General features: G+C 37.5%; 1 protein-coding gene across 1 annotated transcript; it reads left to right on the top strand.

The window, feature by feature from the left end:
- The first annotated feature begins 359 nt into the window (after nucleotides 1-359).
- On the top strand, nucleotides 360-19,237 carry LOC148823783 (deoxyribonuclease-2-alpha-like). The gene is made up of 6 exons (XM_088928142.1): nucleotides 360-437; nucleotides 1,035-1,184; nucleotides 1,354-1,438; nucleotides 16,064-16,228; nucleotides 16,794-16,985; nucleotides 18,900-19,237. The coding sequence occupies exons 1-6, from the start codon at nucleotides 360-362 to the stop codon at nucleotides 19,235-19,237; spliced, it is 1,008 nt and encodes a 335-aa protein (XP_088784268.1).
- Nucleotides 19,238-19,856: the final 619 nt, after the last annotated feature.

The following is a 19,856-nucleotide window of genomic DNA, read 5'->3' as shown; positions in this document are numbered from 1 at the left end:
TGCTTGTTGACTCCGGTATCATGTTGGTTAAAGACTTCGATGCTTAAAATGTTTAGGGAGAAATGGAATACTGGTGTGTATTTTTTCTTTAAAGTACCGAGACCAGCCATATACTGTATGTTTATGTTCCAAAATTAATATCGGTTATGGCTTTCACACGCGTTACAGTATGCTCCTATTCTTTTTTATGCTCAGCTACTAAGATTTCCCTTCAGTGGTAAAATTCCATATAAATATTCAATACTTAAACGGGCACAGTAAAGACATTTAAATCTTTCTACGACCGACCAACGCACCACGAGTGCCCCTGTCGGTCAACCAATCACGTACCGCGGTATTCTGCGTCATCTCCCATCACGATGCGCAATGACGTAGCCAATTATCCCCAGTACGTGCCTGTGCTGCGCACTTTGAATGGCTGCATCTGTAAATCCAGGGTACATTGTCTATGATTTTTTTTTGTCATAAAGAAATTACTATTGGATTTTAAAGTTTTTTTTTCCTTTCAATAGTTCGTTTTGAAACGATTCACCAGAATGTATTCTTGAGGAGAGTAATGTTTGTGAGATGCTTGCCTTGCCTCGCTTCTTTTAGTCAACTGTTGACTCTTTGTCAACTGCTGCAGTTCAATTCTACAGAGCTCTGCTGGTTTAAAATGCAGAAAATGAGCTCTAATCGCATAAGATTATTCTAGTCTTGCCACAATGCTCATGTCAAACATGGGCGACCCCTAAAAACAAGAGCTATTTTCGCTTTGTAGGCCACTACATCACCTAGAAATGATCAAGGCTGCTTGACCCATCTTCTCTTGCCACAGGTTCTGTTCATCTCCCAGAAGCACCAGTGCACCCACAGACTGGCAACAGACACTAGTATTGTTTAAGTGCCCTTTTTATTTTCTAGTGATCACAACAGTTAACACTGTCTGTCCAACACCCAGGACACATTGTACAGTGTCACAGTTCTAGAGCAGTATACAGTATGTAATACTCTTTTATGTGTTTTTGGAATCATACAGGTTTATTCTGTATAAGCTGCCAGACCACGATGAAGGAAGAGGTCTGCGATACCTCTACATGGATGACCATACCAATGGCTGGGTATATGGGAAGAAATTGGTGAATGACTCCAAGAGTGCAGTGGGGCAGACTTTGCAGCCTTTTTTGTCTTACATTCATAAAAAGGTAAGAAACCTTTATTTATAATCTGTGTCATCTCCCAGAAAGTGAGGTCAGGATATACATTGTCTTTTCGATCTGTTTATTTTCACAGGCTTCTCTTATAATTCAAAAGCCTTTTGTGCAATACAAATACAGACTTTGTATTGATATTTTTTATATTCCTTCCTAAAAGACTGTGGACTTTGGGTATCTTCTATACAATGATCAACCTCCAAAGTCATTTAAACCTGCTCCTTCATCTTTTGGACACAGCAAAGGTAAGTAACATTTTATAATGTACAGATGCAGCCATTCAAAGTGCACGTTACAGACACGTACTGCAGGTGGCGTCGCGCATTGTGACGCAAGATGACGCGCGGCACCGCAGTATGTGATTGGCTGACCGACAGGGGCCCTCGTGGTCCGTTGGTCTGTCGTAGAAAGACTTACAGTAAACGTCTTTGCTGTACCCGTTGTAGATATTGAATTTTACCACTGAAGGGAAATCTTAGTAGCTGAGCATAAAAAGAATAGGAGCATACTGTAACGCGTGTGAAGGCCATAAACGATATTAATTTTGGAACATAAACATACAGTATATGGCTGGTCTTGGTACTTTAAAGAAAAATACACACCAGTATTCCATTTCTCCCTAAACATTTTAAGCATCGAAGTCTTTAACTAAAGAGATACCGGAGTCAACAAGCATACTTTTAGAATTTGCTTAAAAGGGAATATAATATGGAATCGCGTATCTAAAGAATTTAATAACGATATGATTATATCCGTGTACTGCGACAGGGCTGTGTAGGGCTGTTTCGCCTCTCTCTTCATGCGACTTCCCTTGTAGCCTACTGGTCTACGTGCCTGATTACCAACTCATGGGTTGTGTGTTCAAATCCAGCTGGTGCTGGATTTTTCTTTTAACAAACATTTCTTCGAAAAAATAGAATAGCGATATTATGGACAATCAATTGACTTTTATATTTCAAAATATCACAACATGATCGATTCTAAGTCATTTTTGATAACAATGAATAGTCGCCTTCTTCCCTTCTTACAACGGTCCCTGCTTCTGCTTCCTGCTTCTATTGTGTGTGTGTGTGTGTGTGTGTGTGTGTGTGTGTGTGTGTGTGTGTGTGTGTGTGTGTGTGATAGAGTAAATGGCGACTGTCAGAAGATAGGACACAGCGGCTCAGGCGCCCGCTGAATGGAAAAGTGGCACTTTAATGTTCTGTATGGCTAATACTAAAGCCAATACTAATATTCAATACTTTAATATCCTTTTCTGTATGTTTAACAATAGTGGGTACTGGCCTAATTCGTCCCTGCTCCCGTTGTTAGGTGTTAATGTGTTGTTAAGTGTGAATTTGTACCTGTTTCCCTGAGGTCTGGTTTTTTTTCTGGAAAACCATAACTCTGGTCTTGTCCAGATTGACTGTCGGCGCCCAGGTCTGACAGTGCTGCTCCAGCAGTGCCAGGTTCTGGCGCAGCCTCTGTTCTGTGGGCGACAGCGGGACCAGGTCGTCTGCACAGAGCAGGAACTCGATTTCCATAATTAATGCAGATCAGTAAATCAAGGGACAAAACAATTATTGCGCCCGGGTCCTCAATGGGCTTTGACGTGCTAATGCGTTGGTTTAACAGTCCGGGTGTGGCAAGCCTCCAATGTCTCCCGACTTCGGCAAAAGGCACCTAGCCTTCCTAGGATTGTTGACCGGGGCGGGGGACATTCGGGGATGTAAGTCTGAGAAAGACAGTCTCACGTTTGTGGACAGTCTGTCCACAAACAAAACATGTAAAAAAAACAATTACTTTTTGTCAATGGAATCCGGTGTGTGTGTCTCTCTCTGCTGGATGTCCCTCTCACTCTCTGCTGAATGAATAAAAGCATTTTATTAAAAACGCGTTTGCGTTTGTCTGGTATTTACTTTGGTCCCTTTTAACTGTTTTTCGATCTACTGTATTGCTTTGAGATGCCACTTTTAAAGGTGATATGTAAAATAAAGTTTTTTATTATTGTTATAGAGAAACATGATCAGATTTTCCCTGGTTCAGAAAAAAAGATCTAAAGTGCTACACCTAACATTCTTAATTCGATGTATTTAAAGCAGTGAACTACTGTAGGTGTAACATAACATTCAGAAATACAATCGAGAATAGTTTTGTGGTGTTTGTTTAGATGAAACGTTCCTAAAACGTATAACGTAACAAAATTAAAGACGATTAAAATCTGTAATCTTTCCACTTGTACCGTATGTCATCGGAAAGTTTCTGCTTTGTGTAAGGATAGTATCAAAAAGTAATCTTAAGTGGTGAGAAAGCTGTGCTCAATGTATTTAAGGGACTTAAAAGTAAAAGGAGATGCTTCATATTGCTTGACTAATTTTAAAAACTACAGATGCAGCCATTCAAAGTGCGCGTTACAGACACGTACCGCAGGTGGCGTCGCTCAGTGTGACGCAAGATGACGCGTGGCACCGCAGTACGTGATTGGTTGACCAACAGGGGCACTCGTGGTCCGTTGGTCTGTTGTAGAAAGACTTACAGTAAACGTCTTTGCTGTGCCCGTTGTAGATATTGAATTTTACCACTGAAGGGAAATCTTAGTAGCTGAGCATAAAAAGAATAGGAGCATACTGTAACGCGTGTGAAGGCCATAAACGATATTAATTTTGGAACATAAACATACAGTATATAGCTGGTCTTGGTACTTTAAAGAAAAAAATACACACCAGTATTCCATTTCTCCCTAAACATTTTAAGCTTTGAAGTCTTTAACTAACGTGATACCGGAGTCAACAAGCATACTTTTAGAATTTGCTTAAAAGGGAATATAATATGGAATCACGTATCTAAAGAATTTAATAACGGTATTCGTGTGCTGCGACAGGGCTGTGTAGGGCTGTTTCGCCTGCCTGTTCATGCGAGCTGTCTTGTAGCCGACTGGTCTAGGTGCGTGACTACCAGCTGGCAGGTTGTGTGTTCGAATCCAGCTGGTGCTGGACATTTCTTTTAACAAACATTTCTTCAAAAAAATAGAATAGCGATATTATGGACAATCAATTGACTTTTATATTTCAAAATATCGCAACATGATCGATATTTGCGATATTTTGAACATATCTTCCCTTCTGACAGCGGTTCCTACTTCTATTGTGTGTGTGTGTGCAACAGAGTAAATTTTTATAGAGAAATGGAGGCTGGACAGTATGCGTTACAATATAAACATTTATATTGATTTAAATCGTGTTCTGATTTAAATCGCAAACGCGTGTTTAATTATATGTGTTTTTTAATCATAATCAGGCTAATGCAACATAAATTGATACAGTATCTTTGTCTTCTAAGTATCTTAATAAACTTTCAGCATAGCTTTCTACCCGTCAAGATTTATATTTCTTGGGATTTTGGGATCAAACGTGGAAGGATTAGATTATAATCGTTTTTATTTGTCAAATACGTGATTGTATTTCTGAATGTTATGTGACACCTACAGTAGTTCACTGCTTTAAATACATCGAATTAAGAAAGTTATGTGTAGCACTTTAGATCTTTTTTCTGAACCAGGGAAAATCTGATCATGTTTCTCTATAACAATAATAAAAAACTTTATTTTACATATCGCCTTTAAAAGTGGCATCTCAAAGCAATACAGTAGATCGAAAAACAGTTAAAAGGGACCAAATTAAATACCAGACAATCGCAAACGCGTTTTCAATAAAATTATTTTATTCATTCAGCAGTTTGTGAGAGGGACATCCAGCAGGGAGAGACACACACACCAGTTTTCATTGACAAAATTGTTTTTTTTTCAATTCCTCTTGTCTAACAGGAATGTTTTGTTTGTGGACAGACTGTTAGACAAGAGGAAAAGACCGCCTCCTCCTACGAAGCATTAATCGCGTATCTAAGGAAACTTTGCAGTATACCTTTGTTCATGCACATCATTATACAGTACAGTATCTCAATTTGTATTTCGATAAAAAAAATCGTTTGCCCAGCCACTACTGTTGTTATTGTTTTTATCCTGTAAAGCGTTTCCTTTTTCTGCGTTTTCCATTTCCTTTTTCTGATCACTCGCTTTCTGGATACACATCTCACCTGTCCTGTTCTTTGTTTTCCTGGTTTGCTGATTATGCCTGCTGCGGTCCACTCCTACCCTCACACCTAAAGAATACTATTTTAAATTTCTTGGCGCAGTTCATTAACCCTTGTATGTGCTGTCCGCGCCGAAAATGCAATTAAAAAAAAGTCAAAAAACGCACTCAAAATACAATTTATAGCTTAATAAGATACACTCCACAGGCAAAATTAAAGACAAAATTAAAGACGATTAAAATCTGTAATCTTTCCACTTGTACTGTGAGTCATCGGACAGTTTCTGCTTTGTGTAAGGATGGTGAGAAAGCTGTGCTCAATGTATTTAAGGGACTTAAAAGTTAAAGGAGATGCTTCATATTGCTTGACTAATTTTAAAAACCAAGTTATAAATGCAGACGCTCCCTCGGTGCCGCGCCGGGTGTAAATATCAAAGTATACATTCCCAACAAGAATTGTACCCATCTGTCATGCAAATAAAACACCTTGAATTGAATTGAATTGAGGGAGAGAGGGGGGTAGTGTTCTGATTTAAATCGCAAACGCGTGTTTAATTATGTGTGTTTTTTAATCATAATCAGGCTAATGCATTTCTACATTTTCTGTATGAACCAGCTTAGAGGTTCATACAGAAAGACAGCTTGTGTTTAAATTGAGTGTAAGGTAATTTATGCTTCTAAAGTCATGGTCAGCATTTATTATTGTACTGTGCTGTAAACTTTTTCTGTGTCTAGTCACATTATTTTATAGCGTTTTTATTGCGTTATTAAATCCGGTGGCGCTGTGTGTTAGTTTCCTGACTCCCATTATTTAAACTGCGACACTGATCATTCATCTCTAAATAAACTTTATTTTATATAGCGTTTTAAGCGAATAGGTAATTAGATTGCTCATAAACCTAATCGCTTTTTCTACATAAACACAGCGTGATTGCTCTCTGAAAATGCTTTTCCTTTATTTTTAAAGTAGGCTCAGATTTCAACTATAGATCGTATTATTATAAACTTTCTTGGAAAAATGTATTTTATGTAAACCATGTTTGCTATTAATTCATTTAGGGCTAAAATACGTTCATTGTCTTCCAATCGAGTCGAGTTGACATTGGAAGCCTGCCACACCCGGACTGTTAAACCAACGCATTAGCACGTCAAAGCCCGTATTGGTATTGAGCCAGTATTGTCTTTAGTATTCCCCCCCTCTCCCCTCAATTCAATTCAATTCAAGGTGTTTTATTTGCATGACAGATGGGTACAAGCAGTGTTGGGTATGTATATTGTAACGCTTACGGCAGACAGGCACTGTGTAAGAGCCGGCGCACCAGAGCAGCGCACCGAGGGAGCGTCTGCATTTATAACTTAGTTTTTAAAATTAGTCAAGCAATATGAAGCATCTCCTTTTACATTTAAGTCCCTTAAATACATTGAGCACAGCTTTCTCACCACTTAAGATTGCTTTTGATACCATCCTTACACAAAGCAGAAGGGAGATCTTAGTGCCTGAGCATAAAAAGAATAGGAGCATACTGCAACGCGTGTGAAGTCCATAAACGATATTAATTTTGGAACTTAAACATACAGTATATGGCTGGTCTCGGTACTTTAAAGAAAACATACACACCAGTTTTCCATTTCTCCCTAAACATTTTAAGCATCGAAGTCTTTAACTAACGCGATACCGGAGTCAACAAGCATACTTTTAGAATTTGATTAAAAGGGAATATAATATGGAATCGCGTATCTCAAGAAATTAATAACGATATAATTATATTCATGTTGCAAAAGAACTGCAACGGACATAAAAACTCCCTTGCTTTTAACAGAGCGTTCCATAATTTCTAACTACGAAAATGCCAGGTGAAAGGATTTGTAAACATATTTTGTTAAAGCGAGTCAGTTTTTTCCGCAACACATAAAAGACATTTTTCCAAGAAAGTTTAGCCTTTGTCACTAATGAAACCACTAAATAAAGACATAAATATAGAAATCTTAAGATTTGTTCTATTTAATGTTGGTAGCAGGATGAACTGTCAGAGTGTATATTTTGTCGCAGAGTTGCTGCAAGATGTTAACAGTGAAAAGGTATTTAGAAATGAGTTATTTCAAGATGAAAATTTTCAGAATAATTGGAAATCTAGCAGGATAGAGAAAGCACAGAAAACTGGCAGTTAGATTGATCAGATTAGTATGAAAAGTCATTTAGCAAAGGGAATGAGAAGAGTGACAAACTAGTATACTTTAGATCTTTTTAAATCTGATCATGTTTCCCTATAACAATAATAAAAAACTTTATTTGATATATCACCATTAAAGGTGGCATCTCAAAGCAATACAGTAGATGTAAAAACAGATAAAAGGACCACAGATTACAAAGTAAATGCATATAAGAAAGACAAGCAGTTAGAGGTGCTACCAAAATTAGAAAATGAAGCAGATACAGACACTAAGTCTTCTGAAAAGAAAGGTTCTGAGGTTAGATTTAAACTGGCCCTGGTGTGTGTGTGTTTGTGTCTGTCTGTCCTGTGATGGACTGGCGCTATGTCCAGGGTGTATTCTGCCTTGTGTCCGTCGCTTACTGGGATAGGCTCCAAATCCTCTGTACTGGATAAAGAGATTAGAAATGGATGGAAGTAAAGGCACTGTGTGGATGGAACTATACACAGTGTTAGAAACCCACTATGAAATGGCAGCATCTCACTGAGAATAAAACATTTTATAGGGCTGGCTTAAGGAAACAGCCTTTCCACCTCTCTTGCACATCAGTATCCATACCTAGTTATTTAAACAAATTGCCTCTAATTATAAACATCTTAATATGCTGGCTCTGTGGATCCACATCAGCTATGTTTGCCCATTCCTTCAATTCATGTGCATCCAACACACAGTTCAAAGCTAGAAACTACACAAAATCTAAAATATGAGCTCTACTTGCCACTTACAATACCAACAGTACCAGCTAACTTTAGTAGTGACATTTTCATGGATCTTTTTAACAATAAAATTTACAACATCAGACTTCAGACACAATTAAACAGGCCTCAAAAAAGTCTGGTACAAACATTTTCAGCATGGAATAAACCTTTACTTTAATGGTATAAACCTTAAATGGATTCATATTCTCAATAAGATTTGGTGCTCAGTAACATGACTTAGAAAATGACAGAAGACATACGTATCATGCTTATCCTTCTATTTTTCATAATCGTAAACTCCTTAAGGCAGTTACATTTTCTCTGTTCTGACCTGGAGTTACAGAGAAATTTAAATTCTAATAAGAGATTTGTAATGAGGAAAGTCATACCAATCACTCATACCAGGATTTGCAATTACAATACAAATACTTTCTTTCTGTATGTGTTTATTTTGCAGTTTGAGTCTATGGCATTCCTTTGGGGGTCTATACTCCAAGGCATGACTTTTTTATGGGAACATGACATTTTTTTAAAGTCTTTTAATGCAAGCTTCATATAAACCCTTAGCAGTGGTTACTGTCTGGAGCAGGTACTTGAATGGCACAGATTCATTGAAATGATTCAATTTCTTTTGAAAATATTTGGGATAATACATATTCCAGAAATCACAGCCGTTGAATTATCCAGAAATTAATTTCTCTCAGGGTGTATTTAACCCCTCATGGATGGCATTGTATGAAATGAGTTTGTAGTTCCCCATTTGCCTCTATTATGAGATGCTGTGGACACTATTTTATACATTTTAGGAGTGTCCATAGGAAGGTATGTTCTAGAAAGAGTGAACTTCTGTTTTGCCATTATTTTTAATAGGGGCGTTACATGTTTACACTTGGTGCTCCTACTAGAGGAGAGGATATGATTAATCTAGGCTTATCACAGAAACTGAAACACATCTGGTTGGTGAGTCTACTGTGGGTAAAATGTTACTGGTACCGCATGTTGTAAAGCTCGGTATTTTCTCTCTTGGCCTGACTTTTTTTAATGTCTGAGTGTTAGAATCCATGTTGTTGCTGGTAAGGGAATGGTAGGTGCTGTGATTGACACAGTCAAAGCCTTGTACAGAGATACCATTGTAGCTGTTTGACAGTATTTTAGATGCCCTTAGTTAAAAGCATGGGAGGAAGTACTGCCAAGGGAAGGGGGGGGAGCAAGGATTTTTTCTTTGAGTTTGTGAGGTTATTTTTTGTTATATTGTGTTTCAGAAAGCAAGAAAATAAGATTTACTGTATGATAAAAAGAGAAAGAGCTGGAGTAGATCCTCAGATCAGTTTGCTACCAGCAATCAAACAAAAAAATGGAAAGAATTGTCTCCTCCTGATTGGAACCTTTCTTACTGTCTTATTATAATTTATCAGGCTACCTTTTAATTTCCACTGAGAGAAGGAAGTCACTTGTCATGCAGCTATTTTATTCTTCATTGCACAATATGCTCTAAGTTAGCAAATGAAACATGAAATAAATCAAGAATACGATTAACATGAATGTATAAACATCCAAACTATACTTTATCACATTTAATTATTGGGTTAGCTTTTTATTGAGCCAAAATGTTATAAATGTGTGAACGTCTGTAAAATGGAAATATTTATATTTTTCTCTTTTCTGTTACCTGCCTGACAGCATTTTGTATCCCATTCTGTATATTACTGGAAAATATTAGACCCAACCTAAAGAATTCATGGGGGTAGTGGGACACAGTACTGCAAAGAGTCTCCTAAAGGGACAGAGCTATTAGTACTTATGTGTTTGAGTCTGGAGAATATAGTAAACTCTAAACATTAAGGGAATGCATGGAATCGGAAAATATAAATTGCATAGTACACAAGACTTAACTGGTTTTATTCTAGGAAAGCAGACAAGACTGAGTCATGGGACTCAGAGGATCCAAGGCTAGACTAAGTATAATAGGCTTCGGGCTTCTATTGTGACATCTACTGTAAATTACAGAAATGTTAAAAGTAAACAAAATAAAGTAACTAAAATGTGGTCTGAAATCACCCCTTTAGACACCCCTTTTACTTCACTGGTGTCAGATATGAAAGGCAATAGTCTCCCGTTCTGTCTGCTGTGTGTTGCAGCAGAGGGACTCCCTGCAGCTGAAAGGGGCAGAGTAACTTGCATGCCCTCTAGTACAGTTTACACATGCACGACTTTAAAAACTAGCAAGACAGGTTTCAATTCACATTAGCTGGCGAGCCTTGTTAAAAAAACGAATGATAATGTAACATGCCACTGTTCATGAACAAAGTTATACTGAGATTTCCTAAGATACGCGATTAAAAAATAAATAAATAAAAATTTGAATCTCCTGCGGAACACATTCCATAAGAATCAGCGGTTTTACAGTATATATCGCCTTTAAAGGTGGCTTCTCAAAACGCTTTACGGGATAAAAACAACCAGAACAGCAGCAACAACAATATTGTATTTCGTTGCATTTTGAAAACCAAGTAATAACTTAACTATACAGTACGTGCAAACGTTTTGTATGTTGCTGTCGTGAATGCCTGCGTACCCATAAGTATCTTATTTGCCTTGAGTCTGTCTACAGTATCTCTGTCCCACTACCCCCCTCTCTCCCTCAATTCAATTCAATTCAAGGTGTTTTATTTGCATGAAAGATGGGTACAATTCTTGTTGGGAATGTATACTTTGATATTTACACCCGGCGCGGCACCGAGGGAGCGTCTGCATTTATAACTTGGTTTTTAAAATTAGTCAAGCAATATTAAGCATCTCCTTTAACTTTTAAGTCCCTTAAATACATTGAGCACAGCTTTCTCACCATCCTTACACAAAGCAGAAACTGTCCGATGACTCACAGTACAAGTGGAAAGATTACAGATTTTAATCGTCTTTAATTTTGTCTTTAATTTTGCCTGTGGAGTGTATCTTATTAAGCTATAAATTGTATTTTGAGCGCGTTTTTTGACTTTTTTTTAATTGCATTTTTGGCGCGGACAGCACATACAAGGGTTAATGAACTGCGCCAAGAAATTTAAAATAGTATTCTTTAGGTGTGAGGGTAGGAGTGGACCGCAGCAGGCATAATCAGCAAACCAGGAAAACAAAGAACAGGACAGGTGAGATGTGTATCCAGAAAGCGAGTGATCAGAAAAAAGAAATGGAAAACGCAGAAAAAGGAAACGCTTTACAGGATAAAAACAATAACAACAGTAGTGGCTGGGCAAACGATTTTTTTTATCGAAATACAAATTGAGATACTGTACTGTATAATGATGTGCATGAACAAAGGTATACTGCAATTTTCCTTAGATACGCGATTAATGCTTCGTAGGAGGAGGCGGTCTTTTCCTCTTGTCTAACAGTCTGTCCACAAACAAAACATTCCTGTTAGACAAGAGGAATTGAAAAAAAACAATTTTGTCAATGAAAACCGGTGGGTGTGTCTCCCCTGCTGGATGTCCCTCTCACAAACTGCTGAATGAATAAAATAATTTTATTGAAAACGCGTTTGCGATTGTCTGGTATTTAATTTGGTCCCTTTTAACTGTTTTTCGATCTACTGTATTGCTTTGAGATGCCACTTTTAAAGGCGATATGTAAAATAAAGTTTTTTATTATTGTTATAGAGAAACATGATCAGATTTTCCCTGGTTCAGAAAAAAGATCTAAAGTGCTACACATAACTTTCTTAATTCGATGTATTTAAAGCAGTGAACTACTGTAGGTGTCACATAACATTCAGAAATACAATCACGTATTTGACAAATAAAAACGATTATAATCTAATCCTTCCACGTTTGATCCCAAAATCCCAAGAAATATAAATCTAAACGGGTAGAAAGCTATGCTGAAAGTTTATTAAGATACTTAGAAGACAAAGATACTGTATCAATTTATGTTGCATTAGCCTGATTATGATTAAAAAACACATATAATTAAACACGCGTTTGCGATTTAAATCAGAACACGATTTAAATCAATATAAATGTTTATATTGTAACGCATACTGTCCAGCCTCCATTTCTCTATAAAAATTTACTCTGTTGCACACACACACACAATAGAAGCAGGAACCGCTGTCAGAAGGGAAGATATGTTCAAAATATCGCAAATATCGATCATGTTGCGATATATTGAAATATAAAAGTCAATTGATTGTCCATAATATCGCTATTCTATTTTTTCGAAGAAATGTTTGTTAAAAGAAAAGTCCAGCACCAGCTGGATTTGAACACACAACCTGCCAGCTGGTAGTCACGCACCTAGACCAGTCGGCTACAAGACAGCTTGCATGAATAGGCAGGCGAAACAGCCCTACACAGCCCTGTCGCAGCACACGAATACCGTTATTAAATTCTTTAGATACGCAATTCCATATTATATTAGCAGAAAAGCTTAAAACTACCACTTTTTCACACGCTATTTCACATGCTAGTTAAATACTTCGATGCTTAAAATCGTTAGGGAGAAATGGAATACTGGTGTGTATTTTTCCTTTAAAGTGCCGATTCCTGGAATCTGACTGGCTGACACCCCTCTGAAGTGGTTCCATAAAATCTGGTATACGGAAAAGAAAGCGTTGATAAATACAAGTGTCTTTTAATACACTCTTTGCTGTGCTGTTGAGGATCCTTGTGATATTTTAAGCTCTAGTTGAATGATAGGTGTCGCATTTTAAATCATTTTCGTAGTTAGAAATTATGAAACGCCCTGTTAAAAGCAAGGAAGTTTTTATGCCCGTTGAAGTAAAACAAAATGCCTGACAAAGTATGGCTTGGACAGATTCCAAGCGCTTGTACAAATGTGCTAAAGAAATTATACTTTGAGTATACAGCTTGTCCAAAGTCATCCATTATTAATACTATTAGTAATATCTTCAGTAAAGGCTTTGATGCATAAATATTTCTGATAAAGGTAGGTTGTGTACTTTTGTCCAACTGAGCAATCTTGCTTTCATAAAATATACCAACATTTTAATGACTGATGATTAACATGCTGTAATACACAGTTCAAAATTAAAGGCTCGAAAGCTGTACATGAGAGTTAAGCTCCCCCTGGCGGTTTTACAAGGCGACGCCGGATAGTTAACCACGTGACACCACGTTAACTGCGTCATACCGCGTGATACTGCGACACGCCCACCGGGGTATGCCGCGAAATACCTCACTCATTTTGAATGGCTGCATCTGTAAGTTATAAATGCAGACGCTCCCTCGGTGCCGCGCCGGGTGTAAATATTAAAATATACATTCGTCCCGGTCACAGGCCGAAGAGCGCCCGGCTGGGGTGCGCGGGGAAGAGCAGGACACTAGTGAAAGGCGGGGTTTAGGAAGGCGTACAGTCTGGGCAGGTATAGATTACACTTTTCTAAAACGTATTTGAAAAATAAAAACGATTACAATCTAATCCTTCCACGTTTGATCCCAAAATCTCAAGAAATATAAATCTAAACGGGTAGAAAGCTATGCTGAAAGTTTATTAAGATACCTAGAAGACAGAGATACTGTATCAATTTATGTTGCATTAGCCTGATTATGATTAAAAAAACACATATAATTAAACACGCGTTTGCGATTTAAATCAAAACACGATTTAAATCAATATAAATGTTTATATTGTATCGCATACTGTCCAGCCTCCATTTCTCTATAAAAATTTACTCTATTACACACACACACACACAATAGAAGCAGGAAGCAGAAGCAGGGACCGTTGTCAGAAGGGAAGAAGGTGACTATTCATTGTTATCAAAAATGACTTAGAATCGATCATGTTGTGATATTTTGAAATATAAAAGTCAATTGATTGTCCATAATATCGCTATTCTATTTTTTCGAAGAAATGTTTGTTAAGAGAAAAGTCCAGCACCAGCTGGATTTGAACACACAACCCGTGAGTTGGTAAGCGGGCACGTAGACCAGTAGGCTACAAGGGAAGTCACATGAAGAGAGAGGCGAAACAGCCCTACACAGCCCTGTCGCAGTACACGAATATAATCATATCGTTATTAAATTCTTTAGATACGCGATTCCATATTATATTAGCAGAAAAGCTTAAAACTACCACTTTTTCACACGCTATTTCACATGCTAGTTAAATACTTTGATGCTTGAAATGTTTAGGGAGAAATGGAATACCGGTGTGTATTTTTCCTTTAAAGTACCGATTCCTGGAATCTGACTGGCTGACACCCTTCTGAAGTGGTTCCATAAAATCTGGTATACGGAAAAGAAAGCATTGATAAAAAAAGCCTGGATTCTCATGTATCTCATACAAGTATCTTTTAATACAGTCTTTGCTGTGCTCTTGAGGATCCTTGTGATATTTTGAGCTCTAGTTGAATGATAAGTGTCGCATTTTAAATCATTTTCGTAGTTAGAAATTATGAAACGCCCTGTTAAAAGCAAGGGAGTTTTTATGCCCGTTGAAGTAAAACAAAATGCCTGACAAAGTATGGCTTGGGCAGATTCCAAGCGCTTGTACAAATGTGCTAAAGAAATTATACTTTGAGTATACAGCTTGTCCAAAGTCATTCATTATTAATACTATTAGTAATATCTTCGGTAAAGGCTTTGATGCATAAATATTTCTGATAAAGGTAGGTTGTGTACTTTTGTCCAACTGAGCAATCTTGCTTTCATAAAATATACCAACATTTTAATGACTGATGATTAACATGCTGTAATACACAGTTCAAAATTAAAAGCTCAAATGCTGTACATGAGAGGTTAAGCTCCCCCTGGCGGTTTTACAAGGTGATGCTGGATAGTTTCCGGCATGACGTCAAATGACGTCGATTAACCGCGTGATACCGCGTGATACCGCGACACGCCCACCGGGGTATGCCGTGAAATACCCCACCCATTTTGAATGGCTGCATCTGTACAAGACAGAAGGACACAGAAAATGGGGGGGGGAAAAAACATCACAGACAGCACAACAAACAATATAATTGTATCTGTAATACTTGCTGGGTTTGCTTGCTTATTCCTATGATTAAAGCCAAGTGCAATGTTTGCTACATATGCAGGATGTGAATTGTTCATTTTATATATATCTAAAATAAAATATTTTAAAATTTACACTATTTCAGGGTAGAACATTTACATGTGTGATTCTGCAGATTTTGTCCAAATCATTGATTCAGTAGAAAACATTTATTTGATGATTTACTGTGTATGGTCAAGACATGATGGAACGTCCGAAGTATATACTGTGTCTGAAGAATACCAACACAAGCTTTCTGTGTTTTCTGGTTTTAAAACTTGAATCATAAAGCTTTAAAGTATATATTTCCATCTTGTTTTTGTTCATTATTTTTTTTCCCATTTACATTTCTTTGACTGAGGCATCACATAAGCTAAGAACAAATCTGTTGCCATCAGAGCTTTTTCTCCTGGTGAAAATCACTGAGTTTAAAAACACTTCTGTAAGTCAATATAATACTGATGTTTATAATAAAAGATTCATCTGCTGGGTAAAACAAAACTAAAGATGCTTGTTTTGGGCTCTAGGTTTCTATTGAATTGAATTTACAGTAGCCCATTTCTAAATGAATACAGTAAATTAAATTGTTGAGATTAAGAAATAAATCTACATACTTCATGGCCAATTGTCAGTTCAAGAGAACTGAAAATAATTAATAGGATTAAGAATAGTCCTATTTTGGACTATGGTTTTCAATTCTCTTAATCTGACTTTTGATCTGAATTGATTAATTGACTTCGTCAGCTGGGAGCAGGCTTGATAATGGACTCTGTTCAAAAAGAGCAGACTTGTCCTTTAAAAACATTGAAACTGAAAAACCAGACGGATCAAAAACGATCAAATTTTGAGATTTGAATGTATCTTGTGTGACCTTTTTCAGGGATTGTGATGTTAGACAGACAGACAGGAGTGTGGCTGGTTCACAGCACCCCGGAGCTTCCAGATGTGAAAAATCATTCTACATCATTCTGGCCCTCCAGTGGGCATGAAAATGCACAGACCTTCTTCTGCGGGACTTACACATACAGCACCTTCAAGGACATAGGTAGGTGTTCACATGTACATACAGCTGTGTGAAGCTTTTCTTGAACAACTTTGATTGCTGAGCTTTAGTATGTCCATGGCATTGACATCGCAGCTGTCTATCACTTTCTGAAAGCCTTTGGTACAATTTTTCCAGATTTTAAGATTCAAGTATTGGTTATTTGCAGTTTTTGTTCTGGTTTGGTGCACCTTTTCTTTTCCTATTCTAAATTTACCTGTGGGGCAAAAACCAGTCTATTCTGTTATTTTCTGTTGGTGGTTCAATTACATATGAACGCTTAATATAACCCTGAGAATAGGTGGACACTAATAGACTTACACCTCATTGTGTATACAGATGAAAATAAATATCGAAATAGCCTTAGACTTTCTAATTGAATCTAAATGATGTGTATTGTGGCTGCTGAAAATGTATGTCAACATTTTAGAACTTGGAGGATAGTTTAACAAATGAAAATAAATAAAGGTAACTCTCCAAACTAATGGAAAAAGAAAGGGGGCATTTGACCTGGATGTATGAAAATGCCATACTTACTCTTGGTTATTTTTCATTCTTGTCTCTACAGCTGTGCAACTCCAGTATATCCATGTATACTCTTTTGACTATCACATCCCCCAAACCTTCCACAGAGACCTTCAGTGTGTGGCTCAGAGAACATGCTATCCCAGGAAAGAGCCTTGGTTTAAGCAGCTGCCCCTGACATCTTTAGCAGGGGAAACTTTCACCAGCTTTGCAAAATACTCTAGATTTAACGACGGTGAGCACCACTTCTTCCCTCTCGAATCTCAATTCCTTTTCATGAAGTTTCTGATAAATGCAAGTCGATCTGAAATTTCCCTTATGCAAATGGCACTACCACCCATACCAATGCCAGATATTGGTTTTAAGATTAAACAAAACGTATTTTTCTGTTCTACAACTTACTTCAGACATCCCCCTTCATTCGCATTTCTTTTCAAAAGCTGCTCAAACAATGTGTGAGATGGGGGGAAAACAACATTGCGAAGGCACAAAACCTGTCAGTGTTCAGAAAAAGAAAGCCAAGGCAGAGCTAGAGTCTGCAAAACAAAAAAATCAGTAAAGTCTATGGATCACGGTTTTTTCCCAACTGATCGCTTCTTTAGAAACTATTCTCCAATTCAAAATACAGAAACAGTAGTGAACAACACAGTTGCCATGATCCATATACAATCTCTGTGCTTCATTATTGCAGTTTGTTCCTGGAGAAGTGAAAATGTCACATCAGTTATTTTTCTCATTTTAGATATTTGGAATCAATAGTTTGCTGGTTAACTAATTTTTTGCATGCCTCTACATTTTAAAATCACAAATGAATTATCACAGTTCCAGACCAGTACCAGCTTGGAATAGATGACGAAATGTACTTATTCCTTCAAAATATGTGCTATAACAGCCCCACAGTGATGCTAAGTGTCGGAGTTGGCATAAGTTGTACCAATGATGTTTCTTTCACTGACAACACTACAAGGTCATAGAGGTTGCAGTTATTGGACGCGTTTGAGATCGCTTGGATATCCCAAAGTGCCCAATCTTGTTGTGTTGGTGTTGGTATTCAGTGAATTATGTATCACTGCTGAAACTCGGTCAACAGTGTCTGATTTACTCTGAACAAGCACTTATTGAGCCTCTCAGAATCTGAATTTATTTAATTTTTACAAAGTCTAACTCTATGGTATGTTGGCCGTTTCTAGCCAGCAAGACCCACTTTCTCACAAAGATTTTGTTGGAACAATATCCAGTTTATTTTTAGTCAAAGCCTTTCCCAATTGAAGATGTATTTATATAAAAAAGCAGACTTCGTTTTGGTGAAACTTTCTCAATCTGCCACCTGGCAACTGAACTTTCCTACATGGTTCTGCGGTTACACTTTAGATTTAAGGTTTCATAGCATCGCTTTCTTTCAACAGAGATTTTATGGGATGTTAGTAAAGCATTCATTTATATTCAGTAGTAATTTAGGTTTAGGATTTGTGTCTGAGGTAGTTTGTAGGTGCTTTATTAACATTCTGTAAAGCCCAATTCTTGAGCAAATTGATTAATAGAATATTTCAATCTTTTATTCATACAACAATCTAAAACAAATGTTTTTCTCTTGGTATGTTGATTTAAACACAAGAAAGGATAAAAATATAACTTGTGTAGCTTCTTTAGATACCATTTAATACCTAAGAACACGAGAGGTTACATTTGGCCCATTTAGCTAATTTCTTAGTAGTTGATTCAAGGATCTCATCCTGCTGTTTCTTGAAAGGAACCAGGACTTAAATAACATGTGCAGTTTGTTCCATTAATCTCAACTAGTTTTGAAAAGAAATTGATTAATTGATCCAAGGATCTCATTCTGCTGTTACTTTAAAGGTTATTGGAAACGGTTGTCATATTTTATTTAAATACATTTAAAAAAATGTTATGTAGAAAAGGAACAATCCAGTAAGTTTTAAACACCGCCCTTCAAAAGCAATATGTCACACTTCACACTTGATCTACTGTATATTGGTGGTGTTGATTTAAAAAAGAACGTTCTGGGTAGCAGCCAGTACAGTACAGCATTCAGAGAGGGGGGGGAGAAATACACATTCACTTGTTCTTGGGTAGAAAGTGTGCCTGGGACAGATTCTAACATGGAACCTGTGACTCTGTTCCGTTTCAGATCTCTACTCGGGTTTGCTGGTTAACTATTTAGGAGACGACTTCTTTGCCAAAAGTTGGGGGAAGCTTCATCGGCCTCTGCTGCCGAATTGCTCCGTGGTGCACAAGGTGTACAACGTGACGACGATGCAGCTGCCAGAGGCCAGGCCTTTCGGCATCATGGTGGACCACTCCAAGTGGTGTGTGACGAAGGGCGGGGGTCCGCACTGGACCTGCATCGCGGACACGAACCGAGAGATCAGTCAAACGAGAAGAGGAGGCGGGGCTGTGTGCACAAGCAGGCCTGGAGTGTGGAAGGCCTTCCTCACAGTAGTTGACACATTTGAGGACTGCCAGTAACACGTGGCTGGCAGAAATAGACGAACAAGAAAGGGCTGCTTTTCAAAAGATACTGCATAGTTTTTCCAAGTCAAAGCAAATGGTGGTAAGTAATATGTAAGAAAACTCTGCAGTAGCTCAAGTAGGTAGTGCGTCAACACGCGTAGGCTGCAAAAGAGAAGAAAAGAAACGGGAACTGACACCTGAAGAAGACTCTACAGCTGAAATATTGTTTCTTTTCTTCTCTTTTCAGCATGGAATAAACCTTTACATGTTCCTAAACTATTCAGTACTGACCTTAATAGCAAAAGTAAAATGTATTTAGAAAGGATATGTATCATGAGGAAGTCATGCATCTAAAAAAACATTTTTTGAATGAAGTACTGAATATATCGGGGGGGAATATACGTGTGTATTAGCTTTCAACACTACACTTTTCTCAAAATATTGCAAATGCAAGTGATCTCCAGTGTCTTTTAAACATAATCAATAAGTTTGTTTTCACAGCAGTATTGTAATACATTAATAGTGTAATGCTGACAACACTTTACACAGAAACCACACAATGGATGAGTAATATATATATTTTTACTAGCTAAATCAATAACACCACAGACTACGTATTGCAAAACACAAGACA

The sequence above is a fragment of the Atractosteus spatula genome, chromosome 11 (genome assembly GCF_055471065.1).
Source record: "Atractosteus spatula isolate fAtrSpa1 chromosome 11, fAtrSpa1.hap1, whole genome shotgun sequence".
Classification (NCBI taxonomy): domain Eukaryota; kingdom Metazoa; phylum Chordata; class Actinopteri; order Semionotiformes; family Lepisosteidae; genus Atractosteus; species Atractosteus spatula.
Note: the sequence above shows the minus strand (reverse complement) of the source record. Positions and strands in the feature narration are given on the sequence as shown.